This window comes from Puma concolor, chromosome D2 (genome assembly GCF_028749965.1).
Source record: "Puma concolor isolate L17-30 chromosome D2, mPumCon1.1.hap2, whole genome shotgun sequence".
In the NCBI taxonomy this organism is placed as follows: Eukaryota; Metazoa; Chordata; class Mammalia; order Carnivora; family Felidae; genus Puma; species Puma concolor.
Genome location: NC_141677.1, coordinates 58,630,141 through 58,655,295, shown reverse-complemented (window position 1 = coordinate 58,655,295; position 25,155 = coordinate 58,630,141). Strand labels below are relative to the sequence as shown.

At 37.6% G+C, this 25,155-nt stretch overlaps 1 protein-coding gene across 2 annotated transcripts in view; it reads left to right on the top strand.

Annotated features, from left to right (window-relative positions):
* The window catches only part of HPSE2 (heparanase 2 (inactive)), a 663,646-nt gene that overhangs the window by 439,185 nt on the left and 199,306 nt on the right, over nt 1-25,155 (top strand). For both annotated transcript variants that reach the window (XM_025917871.2, XM_086680598.1), the window contains exon 6: nt 7,966-8,013. In XM_025917871.2, the coding sequence (XP_025773656.1) occupies nt 7,966-8,013 (48 nt within the window). The remainder of the gene's footprint in view (nt 1-7,965; nt 8,014-25,155) is intronic.

Genomic DNA, 25,155 nt, shown 5'->3' with positions numbered 1-25,155 from the left:
ATCAATCATTGCCATTATGATGAAGGATGTTTTTCTCTTCCTCCAGAGTCAGAGAAGTCAGATGGGGATTAGAAAAAACATTGAAGAAGGAGGCTAGAGTCCTGGGACATAGACTTAGATTTGACACAGATGGTCTTGGAAAATATTCTTCTTCACTTCCTTTTTTTCCATTTCTTTTCTCATTTTTTTCTTCTTCTACTGTCCCTTAGAACTCTACTTTCTCTTCCAAGAATGGCCTACCCTAACAGGTGCTACTAAGATCAGAATTTGTCAAAGGTATGCCCTATGGTCCTGCTGCATTAGAAGCACCTAGAGAGTTTCTTTAAAATGCTGCATGTTTCTTAAGTTCCAGTGCATACCTACCAAACCAGAATGTTGGGTGATGGGACCTAGATAGGATTTTGAACAGCAACTCCAAGGCATCCTTTGCACACCAAACCATGAGAATCACTACCTTTTAGTATAGGAGAATGAGTTTTAATATCTTTGTTTTACAGATAAAGGAATGGAGGTGCACAGATGTTAAATTATTTACCAAACTCACATTTATTGAGTGTCAACAGTGTACCGGGCAGTACCCTTGTTCCTTCATATTATCTTGTTAATCTTCACAAGGCCTTTGAGAAATAGGTGCTGTTACCTTCCATTTGAAATGGTTTAGGGAGATTAAACAACATGCCCAAGGCCACATGGCTCATAAGCTATGGAGCCAAGTCTTAAATCAGATACCTGTCTGACTCCTTGGGCCTGTGGTCTTTCTACTCTATGGTACTTTTTTCTTGAATCTTCATTTTTTAATAGAGCCACATGATTTAGCATACTAGAAAAAATAGAATCCTTTCCCACCTTAGTTCAACACTGTTCACTCTTCTGGACTCAGCTTCATACCAAGGCTTGAGCTTTTGGAAAGTTTAGTTTTACATGTGAAATTTATCATGACATCTTGATGCATTTTTCCTTCTTCCCACCAGGCTCCACAGCCAGGGCAAATCATATCAGGCCTTCTTTGCTTGAATCCAAGCCTTTATGACTTCCTTAGCAACATTTTAGACAGTTAAGATGTGTCTGTAATAACACTCCCCTAACCAGCACCTTCCAGCTCCAACCATAGCCTTCCAGATCTGTTTCAGCATCTTCTCTCATCATCCCCCAGTCCACTGCCAGTTGCCTTCATTTTAATCAAGCAAGCTTATTTTGCCTTTATATATTATTATCTCACATCTGCCTCCATTTTGTTCCAAACATGGTCCTATAGCCTCCCTCCTTTTAACTCCCCATTAGCAGCAAATAGGCTTCATCCTGGGGGCCAGTTCCAGGTAAGAGTGCCTGGCAACATGTCTTGAGAAGGATTCTTAGGTCAATTGTCAGATTAGTGAGACAGTATTGAGATCTATTACCAATATCTTCCATGGGCTCAGAAAAAGGGGGCAGCACTATACACATCACAAGTTTGCTGTCTCTGCATGGTTAAAACAAGGGCTTTAGACTCAGAACTAGGTTTGAATCTCAGCTCTGCAACTTATTACCTGGGTGATCTGGAGCAGTTTCCTCATCTATAAAATGAAAGTGATAATACAAAACTTACAAGGCTGTACATTATGTAAACCACTTACCAAATGCCTGTTAATCAATAAATGATAGCCAACTTTTTTTTTCCTTTTTTTCATTCAAGTTTGCCCTTAAATTAAACCTCATGGATGTGACTTTTATTGGCAAGAAAGATTGGTTGAAGAATATCATCCATCTCAAGTTCCTGTATATTGAAAGCTCTATAAATCTATCAAATTGAAGGAATTGTAAGCCAGAAGGGAAGCCTAAATAGAGAGTTGCACTAGTTATTAAAGTCAATGAACATATAGCCATGCTATTTATCAGCTTACTGCCCATGTAATACTATATATAAGTAGGAGTGGGGAGAAAAAGGGAAGTGAGGGAGAAAAAGGAAGAAGGAGGGAGGGAGGGAAAGAGAAAGAAACAGAAAGAGAAAGAGATGTATTAATATATCATTTGTTCTATGCAGTGCCTAGTATATATAGCTCAATATATAATTAGCTATGGAAAAGTAAGTGGCTTTGGACCAAATAGAAGATGCCTGGTTTGCTGTAACTCAAGATGAATAATTTTCTCACAGGTTTTTCCTAGGCTTTGTGCAGAATGGCTGTCATATCTTATTCATGCTAGTTACATAACCAAAGTTCTCTTTGTGGACAAGGGAAAAAAGATCAGACTGCCACAGTCATATTGAAGTTTGTACCTATTTTAGACATCCAGTTCCCTGTGAAGGATTTATCCTCCTTCCTGGGAGCAAAATTCAGAATCCAGTTTTTAGGGTTGCATTCTGTGGTCCAAAAGTAGAAATCAAACCCCAAAGACCATGAGTAAAGATGTGCCTTATTATAAGAGAGAGCTGTGATATGCCCTGGGAGAGAAGGCTCAACAATATTTCAGATACGTCATATGTGCAGGTGGATAACAAAGGAAAGAAATTCTCCCAGATTTGGGATCTCTTGGGGGAGGAAAGGAACTCTCACAATGAAAGGGGATATTTTGTTCTTTTCCATAGCAGCAGATTGGCTCCAATGGGAAAGATCCTCCCAATACTGAAAGGTCTGCCTGGCACTGGCCAATTTCCTTTGATATAAGTCCTTGCCCTTTCCCTCTCTTATCCTTTGCACAACTAGGTGTCAGCATGAGGGCAGACATCTCTTGTTCTCTGAGATAATCATCCAGGATTTCTGTCTTCATAATTCAGGTGTGGAGACATCCAACTTTGGAAAACCAAGATCTTCCCCTTTTGTTATTCACATCCTGGGTCATCTTTTACTTATACATTCATAGACCTAAATCTAGGGATTAGAATGGAAGTAGATGGCTGAAAATCCTTGGATAATACCAGACACTAAACGGAATTTCACTTTCCCAGTGGTATTTCACTCCTGACAGCACTAGTCTGTGTGCATGTTATTCCACCTCTAATATTACCATTGCTGAGCATTCTGCAGCTGTGTTGAAGTCACTCATTTATGTGGTTTGGGCTAGTTTCTGAGAAACATGCAGAACTAGAGAGCAGAAGAATCCATCAATGTTAAATTTGAACAAAGAAAATGATGATCTTTTTGGACTTGTTGCCTTCCACAGTGACAATATAGATATAAAAACAAAGTATAGAAATGATACAGATATAGGGTAGTTACAGAGAGCCCTAATTTTCAGGGAAGGAGCATGGGGGTGGGGGGAAGCCCCAGACTCAGTAATGTCTATTCCTTGGGGTTTTGTCTAATTAATTTCCTATATGTGTTATTTCTGTGGTTGTTTTTTGTATTTTAGTTTTAAAAATATATATCAAAGGCTTCTGAAAACAGAACATTTCCCTCATTTGAGATAAATTTTTTATACTTTTCAAAAAATAAGGGTATGTTTGGTCATCTTAGTAGTATTTGGAAATGCATATTTTGTTTGACATTATTTGTGAATTAGATTTTTGCTCCTCAGAATAAGTGTAGAAATGCTTCCATATGTTTGAAGTTGGTTTCATCATTTGGCTAGGAGGGAAAAAGGAAGAACGTAGTTTATAGCAATTTTCATGTGAATACATATTTAATAATGGCATTTCCTCAAAGTTAGCTAAAACAGCTTTTCTATTGCTTCAATATACTACTAAAGATAATATCGTTTGTTTCTAAATATTACATTGTAATTGAAATATTCTTTAAATATAATGAAACTAAACCATATTTTACTATTTTGATTTCTTATACAAAATATGATCTTAAGTGAGGCTCTGACTTTAATTATTTCCCCCAAATAGCCACAAATCACATAGCATCATTAAAAAAATGCTTCAGTTTTTCATATACTAAAATTCTTTTCCATGTAATAAATTCGTATGTATAACTTAAAAAAATTGTTCTGTTCCATAGGTCTCCTTACTAATTCCTAATCTCTTTATTAGTTCCTAAGATCTCCTTTCTAATTCCTAGGAATGTTTTAATAATTGTGGGGTTTATGGTATATTTTATTATATGGTAGATCAAATAAATGTCCCTTCATTATTCCATTTTTAAAGAATATTCTTGGCTTCCTCGAGATGAATGTTAGAATGATTTTGCAAAGTTTCAAAAATATCTGCTGGGTTTTTTTATTAGAATTTCATTAAACCCATAAATTAGTTTAGGAAGGATAATTGATTTTCCTATCCAGGATCATGGTAGGTCTTTTCCTTTATTCAATTTAAAAATATTTCTCTGTAAACTATAATATTCTATATAAGGGTCCAATATATTTTATATTTAATTATAGATTTTATAGATTTTCTTTGAGGAATATGGGGTAGGTTGTGGGGGGAGAATATTAGCCTTACTTTGAATGTTCCTAACTCTAGTTTTCCCACTCTTTTTATATTGCTACTTTTAATAATGGAAAGTTACTTAAGGACTTAATTATCAACCTATAGCAGAACAAACTATCCAATACATATGAGGATCTCCAGATTATAGTATCATGAAGAACAAGTTTCCAACTTTTAAGACACCAAATTAGATGAGTTCTTATTTTTTAATTTTTTAATTTTTTTTTTTTTTTTTGAGAGAGAGAGAGAGAGAGAAACAGAGTGCGAGCAGGTAAGGGGGAGAGAGAGAGGGAGACACAGAATCTGAAGCAGGCTCCAGGCTCTGAGCTGTCAGCACAGAGCCCAATGTGGGCTCGAACTCCAGAGCCAGGAGATCAAGCCCTGAGGCAAAGTTGGACACTTGACCCACTGATCCACCCAGGCACCCCAGGTGTCTTCTTAATTGCCTACCCAGCCCAGACCCTTTTAGCCAAGCAGGGCATTGATGATTTTTTTTTCCTCCTAATTTTCTTGTGAATGCATAGCTGTTATCATCAATGACTATTTACTTCCAGTTCTTTGAGGCATATTCAAGAGAATTGGAATACATTCACCAACATCAGCATCAAAAGTCTGTTCCTGGGTTGCCCATCAACTTCTTGAGTGCTCCATCAGTGTTACTCAGTGGGTCTTTTTTCATTCTTACATTCCAAGCCTCCCATCTCTCTGCAGTCATCTCCTTCCTGTTTGTCCACAGCAGTACCTTTCACATTTACCATAGCCAGAGTGATCTTCCTGAAACTTAAATCTGATCCTGATACTCCCTTATTTGTTTAGACACAGGATAAATCCAACAAATATACGTGAAGAAAGAGCCAGCTGTATTTTGCAATGTTATGTTGGGTACTAGTCCTACAAAGATAAATAGGAGCTGGACTTGTACCTAGTTGTTAAGGGGGAGAGACCAGACTTGTTAGCATCATAGGCTAGCAGCTAGTGACCTGACCAGCCTGACTTCCTGTCATTCCCTTACCTGTCCTCTAACATCCAGTCATGTTGGACTCCTGAGAACACACCACCTTGCTTCTACCTTGCTTTGCTCAGGCTGTTCTTATGTCTGGCCTGCTCTTCATGGCAAAATCCTACCCTTCTTTCAATGCCATATTCAGTATCATGTGCAGTGTAAAGCTTTTCTCAATGTTTATCTCTCTTATAACACCACAAAAGGTAGAGCTAACTGCTCCCTTGACTTGCTGTCCCATAGCAATTAGTTTGTACGAGTAGTACAGCAACAGAAACTCTGATAGCTGATGGTCTCTGGGTCTTTCTTCTTGGCTTCAGGGTGGTTGTAGTATGGCAGAGGCCCCTGGTCAGTCACTTTTGATACCTGCTTCATCATATTCTCTTACAAATAGGCATGAAATGCTCAAGTCTGAGAGGAAGCCAACAAGCAAAGAAGGTAAATTGCTAGTATTTTCTCAAGGCAAGAATTCAACTTATTATTATTATTATTTTTTTTTTTTTTGCATCTTAGAGTTCTACTGTACTTCTTGGCCTCAGTGAAAACAGCTTGGAGGCAGCATAGAATCCTTGAAAGAGGGTAGGGCTTGGAGTCAGAGAACCTGGGTTTAGTCCACACTAGCTCTATGAATTTGAGCAAGTCACATAACCTCTACCAGATTCAGCCTTCTGGACCATAAATCAGAAATATTCACTACATACCAGGTGGTTTTGAGGCTATGTGAAATTATATCTACAAGAAGCTAAAAAACATCTTATAGTGATAAATCACTATAAATGTTAGTGTTATTTTTATTATGGTTATTTTATATGTAAATTAAGACAATTTTACATAAAATATTTCTATTTTCAAAATTTTCCAGCTTGTATTTATTGCTTTGCTTCGTCATGCCCTGCTTCCCAAGAAGTGCTACTAAGAGGGGTGGCATAACTCCATAAAAATGGGCTGTTTGGGATGTCTGGAGACACTATTTCTCCAGCCAGGAGAGAAGTTAGTAATTTGTATAATGGAATCAATAATAACTATCTTACCAAGCAAAAGAGTTTTGAGAATTATAAGAAATAACACATGTGAATGGCTGGTACTAAGTAGGTACTCATTCCCTTCAATCTCCATTTACATTTTGGTCTTACCCATCAAACCAATTCCATTCCTTGATCACGCCTATGTTCCATTTCCCATATTCTTGCTCCTGGACTACTAAATGGTACTGGAGAAAACAGACAAAGCCATACAGACAAGAACCAAGCTGCCACCTCCTCCCCTTCCCCTCCTCTCCCATACTCTTTCTCCTATCGACCCCATCTCCCTCTCCTTCTTTGTCATCTTTTATAAAGTTCACTGCAATGCTAAACAGCAGTACTGGCATCCTCTCTCTCTCTCTCTTTCAGTCCTGCAAAGATTAAGTACTCTTCCACCATCATGACAAAGCAGAGCCTCTATTTGGGCAGCACATGGCAACCCCTTTGCCATGTGTCTCCCTGCCAGATTGTGCTGGGATAGGGTGGGATAGGACCTTCTTGACAAAACACTGTCTCCCTTCTTAGCGAAAGAGTTCTTTGGTTATGATGTATTGATGGAAAAGTGCTTCTGTCTGAAGAAGAGTTCCCCTCCAGGGTCTCAGGGTTGAAAGGAATATCTTGAAGAACTGAGAAACTCCTTTTGATTTCCTGTATCTGGGTGTAACTGTCTCAAATAGTAACAATGGCTTTGACAGCAGATGGCCTCAGAACATGTGGATGGAGATAATGGAGAAAAGTAGGTAGTTGGGTCATTCACAGACTTGAAGTTTATGACACCTTGTGGCATCTGTGGGGCCTTGTATGCTTCTTCCCAGTTCTTTGGTTTTGGTAGAAGCATAGAAGGCTGGGGGATTAATAAAATAAGGCTTTGCTGTGTGTTTTGTGAGGAAACAGGTCTGGTTTCCCTTTTGAGCTGAGCAAATGTCAGATGACACTCAGTCCTCTACTTCACTGCTTCAGAAATAGTTAGATGTCTCTGTGTTATATGTAAGTGATGAATCACTAAATTCTACTCCTGAAACTAACATAACGCTGTTTGTTAACTAACTAGAATTTAAATAAAAACTTGAAACACTAAAAAGAAAAAGATTTCTCTGTGTGGTATTCAGTTTTCTACACTCAGATAGGCATGGCAGCCATCCCTGGGGTGTATTTGATAGTGCTTTATACTTACATAACTAAATTGGGTTTTGCCATGCTCTCTTCAGAAGGAGAGGACTAAGGTTTTTCAAAGGCATCTATCTATTGTGGTATCATTCTGGGAAATGTTACTGTTTATTTGTTTCCTAGCAGATTTCAGAGTCTTCAGAGAATAGAAAATGGGAGAGAGAAATTTTGTTCATGGGGAAAGTGATGTGGAAGCCATCAGGCAAGGGCTTGGGAAGACAAACATAGAGAGCATGCTGTACTGGGGTCTTGATTTCTAGATGGTAAAGGACATGTGGAGAGGTGAAAGTACCCTTACCTTCACCTTCTGTATACTTTAACTTGCAGTAACTCCAGATAGGCCATAATTGTGGCTGTGGACTCTCAGCCCAAAGATTGGCCTGATCTATGTCTCAGCTTATTTTATTTGTTCTTTCTGTTCCTTATAGATTCATGAAGGTGGCAGGAAGCACAGTGGATGCAGTTACCTGGCAACAGTAGGTATTCACCATTTTTGCTCTTACTTATTATCAGCTACTGTGAAATGAGAGATAATAAGTTGTTATGAAGTTTATACCTGACATCTAATAAGCCACTCTCTATCCTCCAAGAGAAAAAGTTAAAACTAACTCCAAAGCTGTTCTTATGATGCATACTATCTCATGGGAATATAATTTTGTTTTGTTGTTGCAAATTTTTTTTAAAAAACACTAAAAGCTCAGCTATTATGGACACTTTTAAATTAATATGTCATCAGTGAACAGGTAATGGGAATCTGAGCATGCCACCACTCATCTGAGCTTTTCCTTGAGAATAAATTTCCTTAAGAGAGGAAGTAGTGTTCAATAGTTAACATATCATGTGAAAAATAGCAACACTTCATTATGGTAATGGCAGTGGTCTTAAATAGTGCCTAGAGTGTTACTAACATGAAGCAATTTTAAAAAATGGAATATGAAGGGAATGAAGCAGCCTCAAGAGAAGATAAACCCTAGTATTCCAGGAAGAAGCTTACAGTGGGAAAGACCTGTTACCTTAAGGGTATCTTGATTTGTAAAGATAATTATCAGATACATAAATTAATTTTAAGTTTCCTTATGGTATTTGTGCTGGCATGTCAGTATCTCACAATGTCTCACCAATTTTTTACTGGAATCTTGCCCTTCCTTTTTGTAAGAAATCTATCCCACAGCATCTTCCAGGTCATCTCTCATCTAATGTAGTCCCCACGGCTCAGACATGTGCTCCTATTCTGGGCCCTCATAGCTGTCAACTATGACCACCTTTCTCAGTGACTCTAAACCTGCCTGCCTAACACATTTACTTCCTCTGTTTTAAGTGGTCACAGTATCCTTTGGGATGCATGACAGTTGTGAAAGCAAGAACAGTGGATGAAATCTTCATTAATTATCCCAAAAGGATTTTTGACTGTTAGCAATCAATAACTTCAATCATAATGGAAAATATTTTATTAGCCATTTGTACTTAGTTTCTCTAAACATCAAGTTCTAAAGGTTTCCAGAAATTTTTATCCTCCTTCAGTTTGTTTTGTGAGTCATGGATTGAGTAGGTCTAAGGATCTTGTCTTCCCCATGTTTAAAACCCCTCAGTGGCTTCCCTTTGCACTTAGACAAAAGGCCAAACTCTCTACTCTGTCCTATAAGGAAGGTGCCTTGTGTTTGACCTCTGCTGCTTCTAGTAGTTTGACCTCTAGTACCACCCTAACCTTACTCATTCTGTCCCAACACCATAATGGTCTTTCATTTTTTAGAAGGTTCACATGCATGTCTTCCTCAGGATCTTTGTATGTGCTATTGTCTCTGCCTAGAATGCTGTTGTCCTATTTGTTTATGTGGCTAGCTCCTTCTCATCTCTAAATACTCAACTGACATGTTATCTTCTTTGAGAGGCCTTCCCTGATGATCCTATCTGAAACGGATTGTGTTTAATTTTCTTTCTTAGCTCTTTTTTTCCCATGGTACTTTATACAACTTATATTTTTCTCTTAATTTATTATTGTAATTTGTGTGTTTTTCTGTTCCACCAGAATATCATTTAGTTCCAACATGCTTATTTAGTCTATTGTTTATTGGGCCTTTACTGAGAGAAGATAGCAATAGTGATGATCATAATGTGGCAGGAACTGTTGTAAACCTTTTATGCCTTACCATAACTGATCTTCACAGCAACCAAATGAGTTTGGGGATACTTTTATCTCTTACATAACTTAAAGGAAGTTGTAGAAAATCCAAACATTACACAGTAAATGGCAGATTGTGAACTTAAAGTTGAGTCTGTCTCACTCCAAGGGCTATTCTCTTAACTGTTACTACTTTGATTACACAACAATGCTTTTTTTACTGAAAACATTACATTCTACTGGGCAATTCAAATTCTCTTGACTGTCTTTAATCAAAGGCTATCTGGATAATGTAGTGTAAAGGCTGGAGCTTGAAGAATTTGCAGTGTTTATAAGGAGAAATTAAGAGATCAGTGTATGAAAACTATTGGGTAAGAATGTAAGGCTTACTCAGTTACTATGACTGACAAGGAGGATTGGAAAAAGTTTTTCTTCCATATTCAAACACTTTCCATAGCACAAATGGAATGAAGTGAGCACAGTATTTTGTTTATAGTGGAGAAATAAAATTTTTATAAATATATTTTGTTTATTAGCTATTTTTAAAATATTGGCCACTTCTCAAGATAAATGTCATGTGTTTGCAACTACTCTAAAAATACCCCCCAAAGCAGGCAAGGGGTTGTGTTTCTTTTGGCTCCAGGACCAGCACTCATCTGGGGACAACCAGTAGCACCTGGAATCCACCATTTATCCCTTCCAGCCATAGTTTTCAATCAAGACTTGGAGTAGTCATGGAACAATTCCAGGAAATCCTGGCCAGAAGAATTCAATGAAAATTAAAGCCAAATACCATGTTTCTCTAACCCTGAGAAATGTCGAGGTGAATTTCTTAATAATGTAAAGAAATCAAGAGTCATTATCAGAAAAAATTAAAAGAACATAGAATTTGCCAATATATATCGATATATAGGTAGCCAAAAGAATCAATTCAGTACTGGAATATTGAGCTTGGAGCTTGAACAAGAACCCTGAGTCCAAAGTAATAAATAAATAGGTCTATATAGTTAGCCTGTTTTGATTTGAAAGTTCATGCTCTTGGATTTTGAATAGAAGATACATGACTTAATGATTGGTCCTGCCCAACCCAGCAAGAGTTACTGGGATGAAGTTCCAACTACAGAAGTAGTGCAGTAGTTTGTATCAGTTATCAGTGCTAAATCTGGACCAAATAAATAATAAATAAATAATACACACACGCGCACACACACACACACACACACACACACACACACACACTCACACTGGAGAGTGACCAAAAGGCAGCAAAAACTGGAAAAAGTTATTCAATCCTTGAAAGAAGTGAATGATACTAGTGAGATCTGTGGTTACTTAAGAATCCATGCAGTATGTTGTGGCTAAAACTCAAACAAAATACATGATTATATTGGTTTGAGATCTCAGAAGGAATCAGAAGGTAGAAATCTCAGAAAGAAGGAGCTATGGGCAAAACACCAAATATGCACATAAACTTCCTTCAGATCTTTGCCTGATCCATGAAATGTGCATATTCAAGGGAGACTCCAAGGAGCCTGGTAGAAAATAACAACTGGAAACCTGAAAAAGTTGAACAGTGATTTCAGCTGCAATCTGTCACATGAGGGACAGCTTGGAACTTGAATTTCACAGATTTAGAGAGACTTGATAAACACCTTGTGCTTTCCAGTGAAAATTAGGAGTTATGCCTCAGGAGTAAAGTCTTGTCCTGGGACAAAGGATTTTCCCTAATTCTAATGTATAGCCAAAACAGATTCACCCTAACAAAGCGTAAACTGAAGCTGCCACAAGTTGGATGATCAGCCATTCATCCAACTTCCTGCTAGATCCAAAACAAACACTCTTCTGTTTCTATAAAATATCATCCACACTTCACAGTATACAATTAAACAATTACTAGATATGCAAAGAAACAGAAAAATGTGACCCATGGCCAAAGAATGAGCAATAAATAGAAACCCTGAGATAACTTAGGTAATGGAATTAGCCCCACATTGGGCCCTCTGCTGTCAGAGCAGAGCCCACTTCAGATCCTCTATCTTCCTCTCTCTCTGCCCCCCCACAGCTCTCCCTCTCTTTCTCTCACTCTCTCTCTCAAAATAAATAAATAAACATTAAAAAAATAAAGAATGTTCATAGCAGGCAAAAACTAGAAACAACCCAGGTGTCCATCAGCAACAGAATAGATTAAACAAACTGTTGTGTATTCATACAAAGGAATGTGCCTCAGCAAGGTCAAAGAACAAACTAATGATATACTCCACAACATGGATGAATCTCAGAGTCATTATGCTAAGTGGAAAAAGCCTTATGTTAAAAAGAACATTTATATATTGCAATTATATGAAGTTTTAAAAATTAGAACATTGCTTTTATAGGTTGTAGAGGGTAGGGATATGGATTGAGAGGGAAGGGCACATGAGGAAGTTTTTTGGGGTGATTGTAATCTTAATAGGGGATTTGGGTACATAGGAATGTGCATTTGTTAAAATTCATCAAATGGCATTCTTAAGATTTGTGCATATCATTATATATGTAAAATTTACTTAAGAAAAAGAACTATAAACAGATGTTAACTCTAGTTAACAAGATGCCTGATAAAGTGTTGTCTACAACTTACTTTGAAATGCTTAAAAACATAAAATGGATCAATGAATGGATAGAGTGATAGATAGATTGATAAATGTGAGATAGAGAAAGTGTAGTAAAATGTTAATTGTAGAACCTAGGTGGTAGATCTACGGTTTTCACTATACATTATATATATATATATATATATATATATATATATATATATATACATACACACACACACACACACACACACACACACACACACACACACACACACTATATACACTATATATTTCTACCTGTCTCTGTTAGAAATTTTTTATAATAAAATATTGTGGAAAAGCCTAAATTGTTACACTAAATAATGGTATCTATTATATAATACAATAAATTGCTGTGAAAATATTTATGTGAAAAACATAAGAATTGGGAAAATGCTTTTGTTAAGTGAATAAAGTAAAATATAAAATATACAAATCATACTTCAATAATATATAAAAATTCACATAAACTCAAAAGGCACTAATAGGTTAATAGTGTTTATCTTTAGATGTAGGGAGTATTGAGACTCTTTTATTCCCATTTTTACTTTTCTTTTTTTCTGTAATAAGCACATATTGCATTTTTGTTTATAATAGAAACCATCAGTACCCAGCTCCACCCTTCTCACCCCCATATTCACCTCTCCAGAAACAAATGTCACAATTTTAAATTTTTTTTTTTCAACGTTTATTTATTTTTGGGACAGAGAGAGACAGAGCATGAACGGGGGAGGGGCAGAGAGAGAGGGAGACACAGAATCGGAAACAGGCTCCAGGCTCTGAGCCATTAGCCCAGAGCCCGACGCGGGGCTCGAACTCACGGACCGCGAGATCGTGACCTGGCTGAAGTCGGACGCTCAACCGCCTGCGCCACCCAGGCGCCCCACAAATGTCACAATTTTAGCCGCTTCTATTTGTTTCCATATTTCTAAACAACAGTCTGATGCTGCTATGTCTTTTTTTTTTTTTCCAGTTCAAGTATTATCTATAAACTTCCTACTATGGAATATGAGAATTTAGCTCTCATACCTCTCTAGCTTTCATACGCTGAAATACTTTACTTTCCCCATCTTCCAATATTTTATATCGAACTATTGGTTAGATCACAGTTCAGCATTCACATTTTTATTACTATGTAAATATGACTCACAGCAGAGAATGTAGTGTGCTATGGTTATTTTCTTTCTTTCTTTCACAACTTCCTGTTTTCCCTGGAGCTAATAACTGTCTCTTTTTCATTCACCTAGTTTCCTATTAATCTATCCCTAATTCATCCCTAAACTCTGTACCAGAGGGGTAAACCTCCTCTCTCTCTCTCTCTCTCTCTCTCTCTCTCTCTATCCAGACACCCCAGGTAGCCATCAGTTTCATCTTGTCCTTGTCCTGCTGTCCTGAAGCCATCCCTCCTCTGATCCCATCTGGACTGGGTTGATCTCAGTGCTTCCTGCACAGCTGTTGTCCTGGGATCTCCCTTCACCATCATCGTAGGGATTCCTTTTGACTCTCTTTATTTATTGGATCCATGCCTTTTTTTGAGGTTTACTCCCTCATTTTGGTGGAACATTTTTTTTTCTAGGAACTTCCTGAGAAAAGATAAATGAGGGGTAAACATGTTGAGACCTTGTATTAGAGTTTGATTTATATTTTGGATGCATACAGATTTCCCTCAGATTTTGATGCTTTAATTCCATTTTATTCTAGTTTTTCCTGTAACTGTTGAGAAATCCGATGCCTTTTTAATCCCCAGTTCCTTTATTTGCCTTGTTTTTTTGTTTTTTTGTTTTTTTTTCTCTCTTGGTACATTTAAGATCTTTTCCTTGTCCCCAGTGATCCTTTATGCAACTGTCTTTATATTCTGTTCACTAGATGTAGATCCTCTCAATCTGAAATTCATACCCTTCAGTTTGGGAAATTTTCTTGATCTTTTTTTCTTTGATAATTTTCTTCATTTTATTTTTTGTGCTTTCTCTTTCTGGAACTTCTGCTAGTCAGATATCAGGACTCCTCAAATAGTACTCTAATTGTTATATATTTTCTCTCCTTTCTTTTTCTTCTGTTTTCTGATAAATCTACTTAATCATCTAAATTTTCTGTTGAAATTTTCATTTCTGTTATCATATATCTAATTTCCAAAAGCTCTTTTTGTTCCTCAAGCCTTCCTGTTAATGACCTCTCCTTTACTTATTTACTTATTTCTGGATGCAGTTATCTTCTGTTTTCTCTCTGAGGATATCAACTTTAGGTGTTTGTTTATTTTGCTCCTTTTCTTCTTTTCTATTCCTTCCCTCCCCACCTTCATCCCTCCCTCCTTTCCTTCCTTCTTTTGTTTCTTTCTTTCTCCAATATTTTTTTTTATGATTTCTATATTAAATTGTTTCCTCTATGTTCTTCTCTCCTTCTGCCATTTCTTTATTTTGGTTTTTGTCTTTCACATTAAAGATTTTCCTCAAATGTCAAATGATTCTTGGATCTCTACTCATATTTAAGAAAGAGGCATGTAAAGCTGATTGGACATTTTTTGTTTATGGATATTTCTTCTTAATAATGGGGTCTATGTAGGGTGATCTGGCTGGGTTGTTACATTAGGGTACTCTTAACTGTCTATATCTGTTGGTTTTTTCTCTTATGTAATTTAGTTTTTCCAGAGAAGAATTCTCCCTTCTCTCATCTCAGAAATATAAGTCAGCAGGTATTCTCACATTTGAGGAAGGGGATTAGATATCTTATTGTTTACTATGTAGGCTTTTTACTCCTCTTGTTTGCAGTATGGTTGACCCCACCTCAACTGTGCATGGTGTCTCCGACTCTGGCTTAACGGCTGATGTGCTGCTTTATCGGAAATGCAGCAGTTTCTTAACTGTGTAGGGGGCAGTGGTCCTCCAACATTTTTGTCTCAGAACCCTTTCACTCTTTTTTTTTTTTTTTAATTTTTTTTTTCAACGTTTATTTATTTTTGGGACAGAGAGAGACAGAGCATGAACGGGGGAGGGGCAGAGAGAGAGGGAGACATAGAATCAGAAACAGGCTCCAGGCTCTGAGCCATCAGCCCAGAGCCTGACGCGGGGCTCGAACTCACGGACCGCGAGATCGTGACCTGGCTGAAGTCGGACGCTTAACTGACTGCACCACCCAGGCACCCCAGAACCCTTTCACTCTTGAAAAACATTGAGTGCCCAAAATAATTTTTAGGAAAATCATATTTATAGATATTTACTATATTAGAATTGAAACAGAAATTTTTAAATGTTTATTTTTAAATAATAAACCCATTACATTTTACCATAAAAAATGTATTTTATAAAATAACTATATTTTCTCAAAAACAAAAAAAAATTAAGTGAGGAGATTGGCATTATTTTATATTCATGCAGATCTCTTTAATACCTAGCTTAATTGAAGATGTGCAGACATGTCTTCTTATATGTTCTATGGCAATATGTTGTTTGGATTTAAGAATACGAAGAAAATTTTAGTGTGCCTGGGTGGCTCAGTCGGTTAAGCATCGAACTTCAGCTCAGGTCATGATCTTGCGGTTAATGAGTTCGGGCCCCACATCAGGCTCTGTGCTGATGGCTCAGAGCCCGGAGTCTGCTTCAGATTGTGTGTTTCCTTCTGTCTCTGCCACTCCCCACTCGCTCTCTGTCTCTCTCTCAAAAATAAATAAACATTTCAAGAAAATTAAAAAAAAAAAAGATTATGAAGAAAATTTTCCCTCCCAGAGATACGTATCTAGGAAAGGGAGGATTACTTGAATAACCTTTTTCAGATTATTATGGCTATTTTTCTAGATACTACACCAAAATTCAGTTAAGTGATAGTTTCCTAAAGGTTAGTTGTAGTGTGAAATATGAAGCCATATCAGTGAACTTTTCAGACTCCGATGTATAAAAGTATGTTGGTCTTATGTTTTGAATATATCTTTTACCCATGCATGATTCTGTAACATCATGCATTGATCATTTGGAAAATATTGCTTTACTGAGTTATGAGTTATACAGATCTCCCAAATGCTAACACATTTCATTTTGAAACCTCAAAAAAAAAAAAAAAAAAAAAAAAAAGCACATTCATTAATATCACCACTGACCTAATCAGAAAAGCCTTGTTAAGGTTTGGGAAGCTGACAAGCTCATGATAGCAGGTACAAATATTCTAAAATTCTAATTTTCACCTAACAGCTCAAAATTTATAATCAGCAGCAAGTTCTGATTGTTTTCATTGAAGTGACATGCTTGTTTTGTTCATTTTTGAAAAAAAAAAAATATCTTCCAAATACCCAAGTCTGAACAACTAAAATTTGCCTGTCATTCTTTTAATAAAAAAATTGTCCTATGAAAAACATGACCAGTTCAGTTTGCAACTCAGTTGCTGTTGAGGTGAAGTCTTTTATGTTTATTTCTATTTATTCATATAGAATATTTTTTTAATTAATTTTTTTTTCAACATTTTATTTATTTTTGAGACAGAGAGAGACAGAGCATGAACGGGGGAGGGGCAGATAGAGAGGGAGACACAGAATCGGAAACAGGCTCCAGGCTCTGAGCCATCAGCCCAGAGCCTGACGCGGGGCTCGAACTCCCGGACCGCGAGATCGTGACCTGGCTGAAGTCGGACGCTTAACCGACTGCGCCACCCAGGCGCCCCGATATAGAATATTTTTTTAAATGTGTACTCAGGTTAAAATTTAATAAAGTTATTAGTTTTATTACTTGATCACAGAAATTATTAAGTGAAATTGCCACTTTTGTTTTATTGCAAGTGTGTGACTGTAGTCCCCAGCAGTCTGCTGCTCCTGACTTGATTGTGTACTTTTGTCCACTGTTGCTTTTGTACCATCAGTTCAAACGTCAACATAGTTTTTCCAATACAAATGAGAACCAAATAAGTTATCTAACCCTTTCTATATTTCATCTATCTATATGTAGTGCCAATACACCAAGTATATTTTAGTGTCATTCCTATGAAAGAAGATCTTTATCAATGATTAGTTGGTGTTGACATTAGATGGATACAAGAAAAAAAGCTTCATCTTTAGGCTTATACAGACATTAATATTCTGAGATATTAATTTTGTCTTCACCTTTGCAGCTAGATCTTTAATTTAACAAATTCCTGAATTGTTGAGAAGTGGCACTAGGGTGATTTCTTTCACTAACTTACCGACTTCATTCAGCAGGCATTCAGTAATATCGATTGTACAGACTCTATCAGTCCCTCAGCTATGTGGTGCACCACATGCAGTATGATTACCTACTCTTTAAGATGCTTTTTATAAATTTAAAATTTAGAGAAGTCTTCAAAATAATTTTAAAATGTGATTGCAACACAAGACAACAAAGTGTTTTTATTTCCATAGTCATAAGAAAAACATTAGAATTTATAAATAACTTATTGAATGATGATGGGGTTACACAGGTTACAGAAGGTATAATAGAAAATAGATTATAAAGAATACAGTAGAAGTATTGAGAACAAACTGAGTTAACTTTTGAAAGCGTATTTACTTATACACCAAAAATATCCCTTAGAAAAGTCTAGAATAGAAAACAAGAAAATATGAGTTATATGTTTCATTAATCACCAAAGCAGTGACACTGTCACATCATATGAACTGTGGAAAACCCCACTATACACTTGTGGGAAAATGATAGTGAACATGGCAAATAATTGTGTAATTATGAAAATAGTTTTGATTTCATGGACCCCCCCGAAAGGGCCCTGGGGCTTCCCAAGAGTCCCTGGACCACATTTGAACAACCACTGATGTAGCATAAGGGTAGGGATCTGACAATCTAGTTGTTTTTCAATTGCCCTGTTTCAGTTCACCTATCCCTTCTATTCCTGATGACACCTTGTGCTTCCAGCTCTGGGGACTGATAGGGAATTCAGCCTCCTCTTCCTTCTGTTTTCTAATAACATCTTTATTGTGATCTTTTTCTGTCCTATTCTCTGAGACCATGTAGGTGAATGTCCTTTTGGTTTTCTTTCTTCTTTTTTTTTTTTTTTTGGTCCCATTGCCATTGTTTTAGTGGGGGTTTGGGAGAGAATTCAGTAAATACCTGTTGTTCTTGTTGTTGTTTTTAATTTTTTAACATTTATTCATTTATTCATTTTAGAGACACAGAATGTGAGCAAGTGAGGGGCAGAGAGGGAGGGAGACACAGAATCTGAAGCAGGCTCCAGCCTCTGAGCTGCAGCACAGAGCCCGTCATGAGGCTTGAACTCACAAGTCACGAGATCATGACCTGAGCTGAGTCAGACCCTTAACTGACTGAGCCACCCAGGTGCCCCAGGAAATGCCTGTTTTTAAACCACCATACTTAACCTGAAATTCTGCTGTCTGCTCTTTTGTTTCTCTCAGATTGTTTTTTAAGTGAACCTTTTATTGGCAGTCATGAAAAGTGTGCTGAACCATGAAGGGAAAACACTACTAAATAATGTTGTATGCCTGTAATGGTCCACACACTATTTTGGGATATTTTATATATTTTATCTTGTTTCATTCTCACAATCATCTTGGGAAAAATAATATTCCCATTTTATAAGTAAGTAACCTTTCAGATTATTCTTAGATAAAATTTGAAAATTAATTTTTGAAAAGATATGAAATCCATTTTTAGTATTTGTCAAGTTAGGCAAGCCCAGGTGTTCTCATTGTGTGAGCGATAGCAGAGACCAACAGGATAAAATTCTATGGCTGCATTTCCCAGACATCAGTACTTGTAAGAAGCTCATCAGTTGGTTCTGACATTTAGTAAGGGTTAGGAACTACTGCCCTGGAGCTTTCTAATTGAGCATCAGTAGCCCCTGGGCACTTAAACTGCAGAGAGCACACAGTGTGTGCTTCTAGACCGGCAGCAGCAGCAGCACTTGGGAACTTGTTAGAAATGCAAATTCTCAAACGTCATCCCAGAGCCACTGGCCAGGATCCAGCATTGTGCCCTAATATGCCCTCTGGGTGATGCTGGTCACACTCTAAAGCTGGAAGCCACTGCCATCAAGATTGACTGCCTAGATCTGATCTCTAAGAATACATTTATTACCAGGGTTTTTGGCATAAAACTTTCTTCAGAAGTCTCTTTTCTGACATGTGGATGGGAGAAAAGATGTAAGAAAAATTAACCTGGGAATTGGCCTTCAGAAAATCCCTGCCCCTTGTAGTCAGAGTTAAAACTTTAAGTCATCTAATTTTCAATAAGTTTTTCTCTTATAGAGAAGTCAGCACTTTTCTCTTGTTGGTCTTAGTCTGCACTTATATATATCATTCCTCACTTCTGCTGTTGCAGAAAAACGAAATATTGTGAGTCTACTACAGCTGTAGGCTTAAAGAGATCAATTTTAAGAGATCAATTCTATAATTTAGATTTTTAGCTACATTTAAAAGCATAAAAATGAACATTAAAAAAAGTCATTGCAAGTGCAACTATAGATTTGCCTACAATATAAGTAAATGTGAGCAAAATGACTCTGAGAATAGCATCTATTGGAAATTCACGGGTAATGGGACATTAGAATGACTTGTTAAGCAGAGATTCTGTTTAAAAGGAAAAATTGAAGGAATCCATCATATCAATACTCAATTTTAGAGAAAAGAGTGCTAATGAAATGTGGACCCTATTTAGAAAAAATATAGAAGCAAGATTTAACAATGTAAGTGAATCAAAAGAGTGTTTTAAGAGTGTTAAAACTTATTTAAAACACTATTTTGGAAGCAAATAACCTATGGAGCTGTGCATTATGGTTTGTTAGAAAGAACAAGGGCTTTGAAGTCAAACAGTCCTGGACAAAATCCCTCTGACCCTTAGTAGATTTGTGGCCTTGAGGAAGAAGTAAATCCTTCAGAGGGATCCTTCAGTTTTCCCATCTATTAAGTGGAGCTAATGCCTACCTCACAGAACTATTGAGAAGGCTAGGTGAGGCATGCATGAAAAGCACTTTGCACAGTACACTCAGTAGGTTGAGCTCTTACAAATGTGAGTTCCCTTCTTCCTTCCCCTTCTGTCTTTCTGTGATCCTTCTCCATCTCTCTGTGCTTTTGAAAGTGTCCACTATATACAGATGCTTAGCACATATTCTATTACTGAACATTTTTATAGCATTCTGCAGATGCTCCAAGGCTTTGGCTTATGGTCTTTTCAGCCAAAGGAGGAAACTGGGTGGTTCTGTGGAATAATCCTGTTGTGTTTTATTGATTAATCCATTCAAAACATATTTATTGAGCACCTACCAGGTTCAGGCACTGTGCTAGATACTATGGATACACTAGGGAGAAAGGAGAGACCAGATCCTGCCCCCTGGGGAGCTTAGTAGGAGTCTAGTTAGCAAAGAGTTTATCCTTCTAGTGATCACTTTGGAAACCATGCTTTTTCTCCTTCTTCCAGAAGAGGAGGGAGAATGGGAGAGGTGCTCCTGGTGGAGGAAGTAAGGATGACAATTGGAAGAAAATCCTTGTGGGCTCGAGAGAGCTGTGCTAGACAAATATCTGCTGTAGAGGATTTAAAAAGGAAAGGATAAGCAGGGAAGAAAGCCATAAATGACATATGGAACTGGGCTGCAAACAAAATTAGAGAAAAAGGAAGAGAGAGAAAGAGAACTTTCTAAAGTGAATTGAAAATTCAAAGAGCTCTTTGTGTTAGGAAGACTATATATACACAGCTGCATGTGTGTGGTGTGTTTGTGTGTGTGTGTGCGTGTGTGCATGTGTGTGTATTTAATTTTAATTGAGCATTTTCTGGGGGCAAACTTTATGTGAAGTTCTTTACGGAAGTGATCCAGAGCACAGATTTTGCTGCCTAGCAGACTGCATTCAAATCCTTAGTACCTACTGTTTGTGTGAACTTAAGCAAGTCGGTCAGAACCTCATTAGCCTTAATGACTTCTTTTGTAAATTAGGCGTAATACCTATGACACAGGTAGTAGGTTCCTTATCATCAGCCAAAGGGGTATTTGTAGCTTTTCTCTCAACCTAATTCTGGAAGGCTATGTAGCCTCCATTAGTGGCTCTCTTTACCTCAGCCATTCCCGGGGTAACTGGCTTACATGGCTGCTGTTGATTTGGACTACTCCTTTCTCATTTGGAGTGTACACACATATGCAAACCCCCAAAAAAGGCATGGCATTATCTCCAGGTTTCCACAGATATCTCCTTTGCCTAAGGAGGAAGAGTTTGAAAAACACTGGTCCAGGGCCTTGTGCATAGCTAATAACATCTGTCATTCGTTAAAGCTGCCCAAGCACATTATGTGCATTACATCAAGGGCATCTGTTAAATGTATGGGCATTAAATGGGCTGCTTTTAGAGACTTACGAGGCTTGAAATCCCAGGATCACCCCTTCTATCTTTGTTCCAGGTCCCAATCGTCCTTGTCTCAATCACCCTGGAGCCCACCCTGGGGAAATGCTAGTTGGCAACTTCATGGGAAATGGAAAAGTGTGGATGCCAGCTTCCTCACGCTTACTTTCTTTATTCCTCTGTTAAACAAGTTTTTGGCTAGTCTGGAGTCAGACAGTCTGGTTTTAAATTCGGGCTCTAACACTTATTTATCATGTACAAGACCTTTAGCTGCACTGAGTCTTAAATAGGGTTTAAATGAATAAAGGAAGTGCTGGGGGGGCGGGTGGAGAGCAAACCACAGTATTAGAGTGATCTTCAAGAATGTGACATTTGAGCAAAGATATGAAAGAAGTGAGGGAGTCAGCTAAGCAGACACCCTAAGGAAGTGTGTTCCAGGTGGAAAGGACAGCTAGATCAAGATCTCCAAGGTGTGAGTGGGTCTTAGATGTTCTATAATTATCCACCATGGAAGATTGCTCTGAGGATAAATGCGATGACGCATGTAAAGCGTTTAGCATAATACTTACAATCAGGAGTGTTTAGTAACTTTCGATCATATGATTGCTCAATTTTTTTATGGAAGTCACATTTCTAAATGTTCAATATGTTGCAGAATCTTTCAAAATGATTCATCTACATAGCACACGAGTGGAATGGTGCCTTTTTGAAACTGGTTTTCTTCCACACATACTCTTGACTTTTATACATACTACTTTGAGGTAAAAAATACATATATTTATTGTCTCTGAATAAGTTCCTTCCTTGGCAACAGGCATGAAAAAGCTTTAAACTGTGTTATATTAAAATTTTTGGAAGCTAAATGGGAGATGTGACCACTGTTCCCATGTCTCCAGTTCTTTTATCTTTCCTTCATTGTTTATTATCAGAAAGGTCACTACAGTCAAAAGTACAGCCACCTTCTAGGGAGGACTTTCCAATATTTCCAGCCAGCCGAACCATTTTTCCTTTCCATGTCTCTTTTCATTTTAGAAAAAAAGAATGAAAGATTTTATGTTATTAGAATCCCATTTTGGCTGTCTCAAACTGCAAATCCTTGGAGACATTGAAGCTCTATATACATAGTGTTCTGTGTGATATATTGTGTGGGGTGAGCATGATGAAAATAAAAGGGAAGAGCACTAACTGAAAGCCTTCCGTCTGCCAAACGTTGTTTTAGCTGTTTTATATAAAATTAAATCCCTGAAAGACCTGACTACCTTGCTACTCAAAGTGTGGTCCAGATCAGCAGCATTAGCATCTCCTGAGAGTTGTTAGAAATGCAGACTCTTGGGCCTCAACACAGGCCAGTTACTAAGTCAGAATCTGCATTCTAATAAGGTCCCCAGGTGTTTCATATGCACATTATAGTCTCAGAAGTATTGCCCTGACAAGGCAAAATGAGAGCAGGTATCTTTTCTAAGCACTCACAGCTAATAAGTGATGATCCAGGATTTAACTGAGGTCTGTTCACAGAGAAGAGTGCTTACTCTATCACTATACTATTTCCCTCACCAATTCTTTTTAATAGGTGTATTTTGTAATCTACTTTATAGAGAAAAAAAGAAATAGATCAGCTTCCCCTTGAACGTACTTTGAAAGCATTTGCCCCGACAGGATGTGTATAAACACCTGGTCCAAAGCAGTGGGCCTAAAAGATGAGAACTGAGTTTGTGTGTGGCTGTGGGTGGATGAATCACATGTTCCTCTGCTCTTCTGAGGTAACCTGCCTTTCTGTTGAATTAGGGAACCCAAGTGTAATTGTTGGCAGGCTTCTCCCCAGATCCTACACTGATGAACAGAAGAATGGGGAAAGGCAGACCATGGCCTGAGGAGATGAACAATCTGGCGTAGAAGTCAGAGAATGTCTTTTTTTATGAGCAAGGAGGTATTTTTATGGTTTGCCTTGAGTGAATAGCCTCTGATGTTGGGAAAACAGACTGGGAACAGCTGGACCACACTTTGGATCAGTTGCCACAACAACTTGATACATTTGTCTCTGGTGTCATTTGATCCCTTTGAGAGCTGTATTACCTCAATGTGGATGTTTGACTTTCAGGCTTACTTTGTGCAGTAAGCACGTCTGTTTGATTGTATTCCTCAGATTACATGGAGTGTTGATTATACTCCTTTGGGAGTTTGGATTCTAGGATTACAGAACATGGTAACCTCACAAGTGACTGGATCCCAGAATCTCATAGAACCATTGTTATATTTACCACCATCAAAACTCTGATTTCCAAGGGCAAACCCTACCTGAATAGCATCTGGGAAAATTATAGAAATATTTGAAGACATCTCCAATTTTCAATTTCTGGTAATATATTCTACATTCTCATCTCAGATGATCTTTGTGAGCAATACTTTTGAAACTTGATATCCGTACAAAAGTTATTATGTTACTATCATTATTTAGTATTTAACCTTTTTCTTGGAAAAATTAAACAAGGAATACTCACCATTTGAAGGTTTGCAAAGTAGAATTGAATGCACGTATGTGATTCTAAGAGCATCTTAATCTTTTCTCTTAAGAGATTTAGAAATGACCAGTCCCTTGATGACAGATTGAGAGTGAGCCTAGCTACTGTCACACTGGAAAGGGCTGAGTGTTCTGCGTGAATCATTTACCCTGACAGACATTTGTTCTCCTTAAGAAAAGTGGCTGCTTTCTCCTCTCTTTGATAAGAAATAGTCAGGCACTTCTGTCCCAGCTCCCAATTAATGGCAGCTGAAACTAGAGGTCCTGATAAACTTCTATTACCATGTCTGTGTCCATCATCATCACCATCACCACCTTCTCTGAAAGCCATAGGCTCTTTTCTAAAACAAAATCTCCTCTGAGAGTTCAAGAAAGCAAAGAACAACAACAACAAAATTTATGTCATTAGAAGCTATGGAGGATGGTTTTGAGCATGTGCAGGATGTAATTTCATTATAGTCTAGAGTTACATGGCTGTTTCTGGGATCAGGGAGTTTCTTAAACAGAATATACTGTTAGATGGCAGCATAACTGTGGTTTTCTGCTGGTATTTTGGTGCGGAGGTGGATGGCTGTTTCCTGTCATTTTTCCTTTGTTCCCCTCTCTATTCCCACTTCATTTCATGTAAATAAAAGGAAACAAAGAGTAACAAAAGCACCACCACCAACAAACACTTATGTTAAAGTTCCAAACTTGGCCTATAGAAGTCAAGGAATTCAAATTTTCTATAATTCTTAACAATTCACTTACATTGTAATTAGTATACTTTTTTTCAATGCTTGTTCAACTTTTACATAAGATGCTTTAATGTGAATCACATGAAAAATATGGCCAAACGTTATGAGCAGTTTAACATTTGCATTTCCTGTTCTGTGTGGGTAATTTTGTAAACCTTGGGGTTAGCCTAACAGACTAGGAGGGGGGTGAAGAGGAAGTTGGCCAGCTGGGTTTGGAAAATGCCCTTCTGGATATTTGGCATGCCCAGAGTGAAGAGATGGGTGATTTCCCAGTGGCACGGGGGACGATTTTATTTCACGAAGAGCAGAGTTTTGCCATAAGGAGAGCATAAAGCCTCTA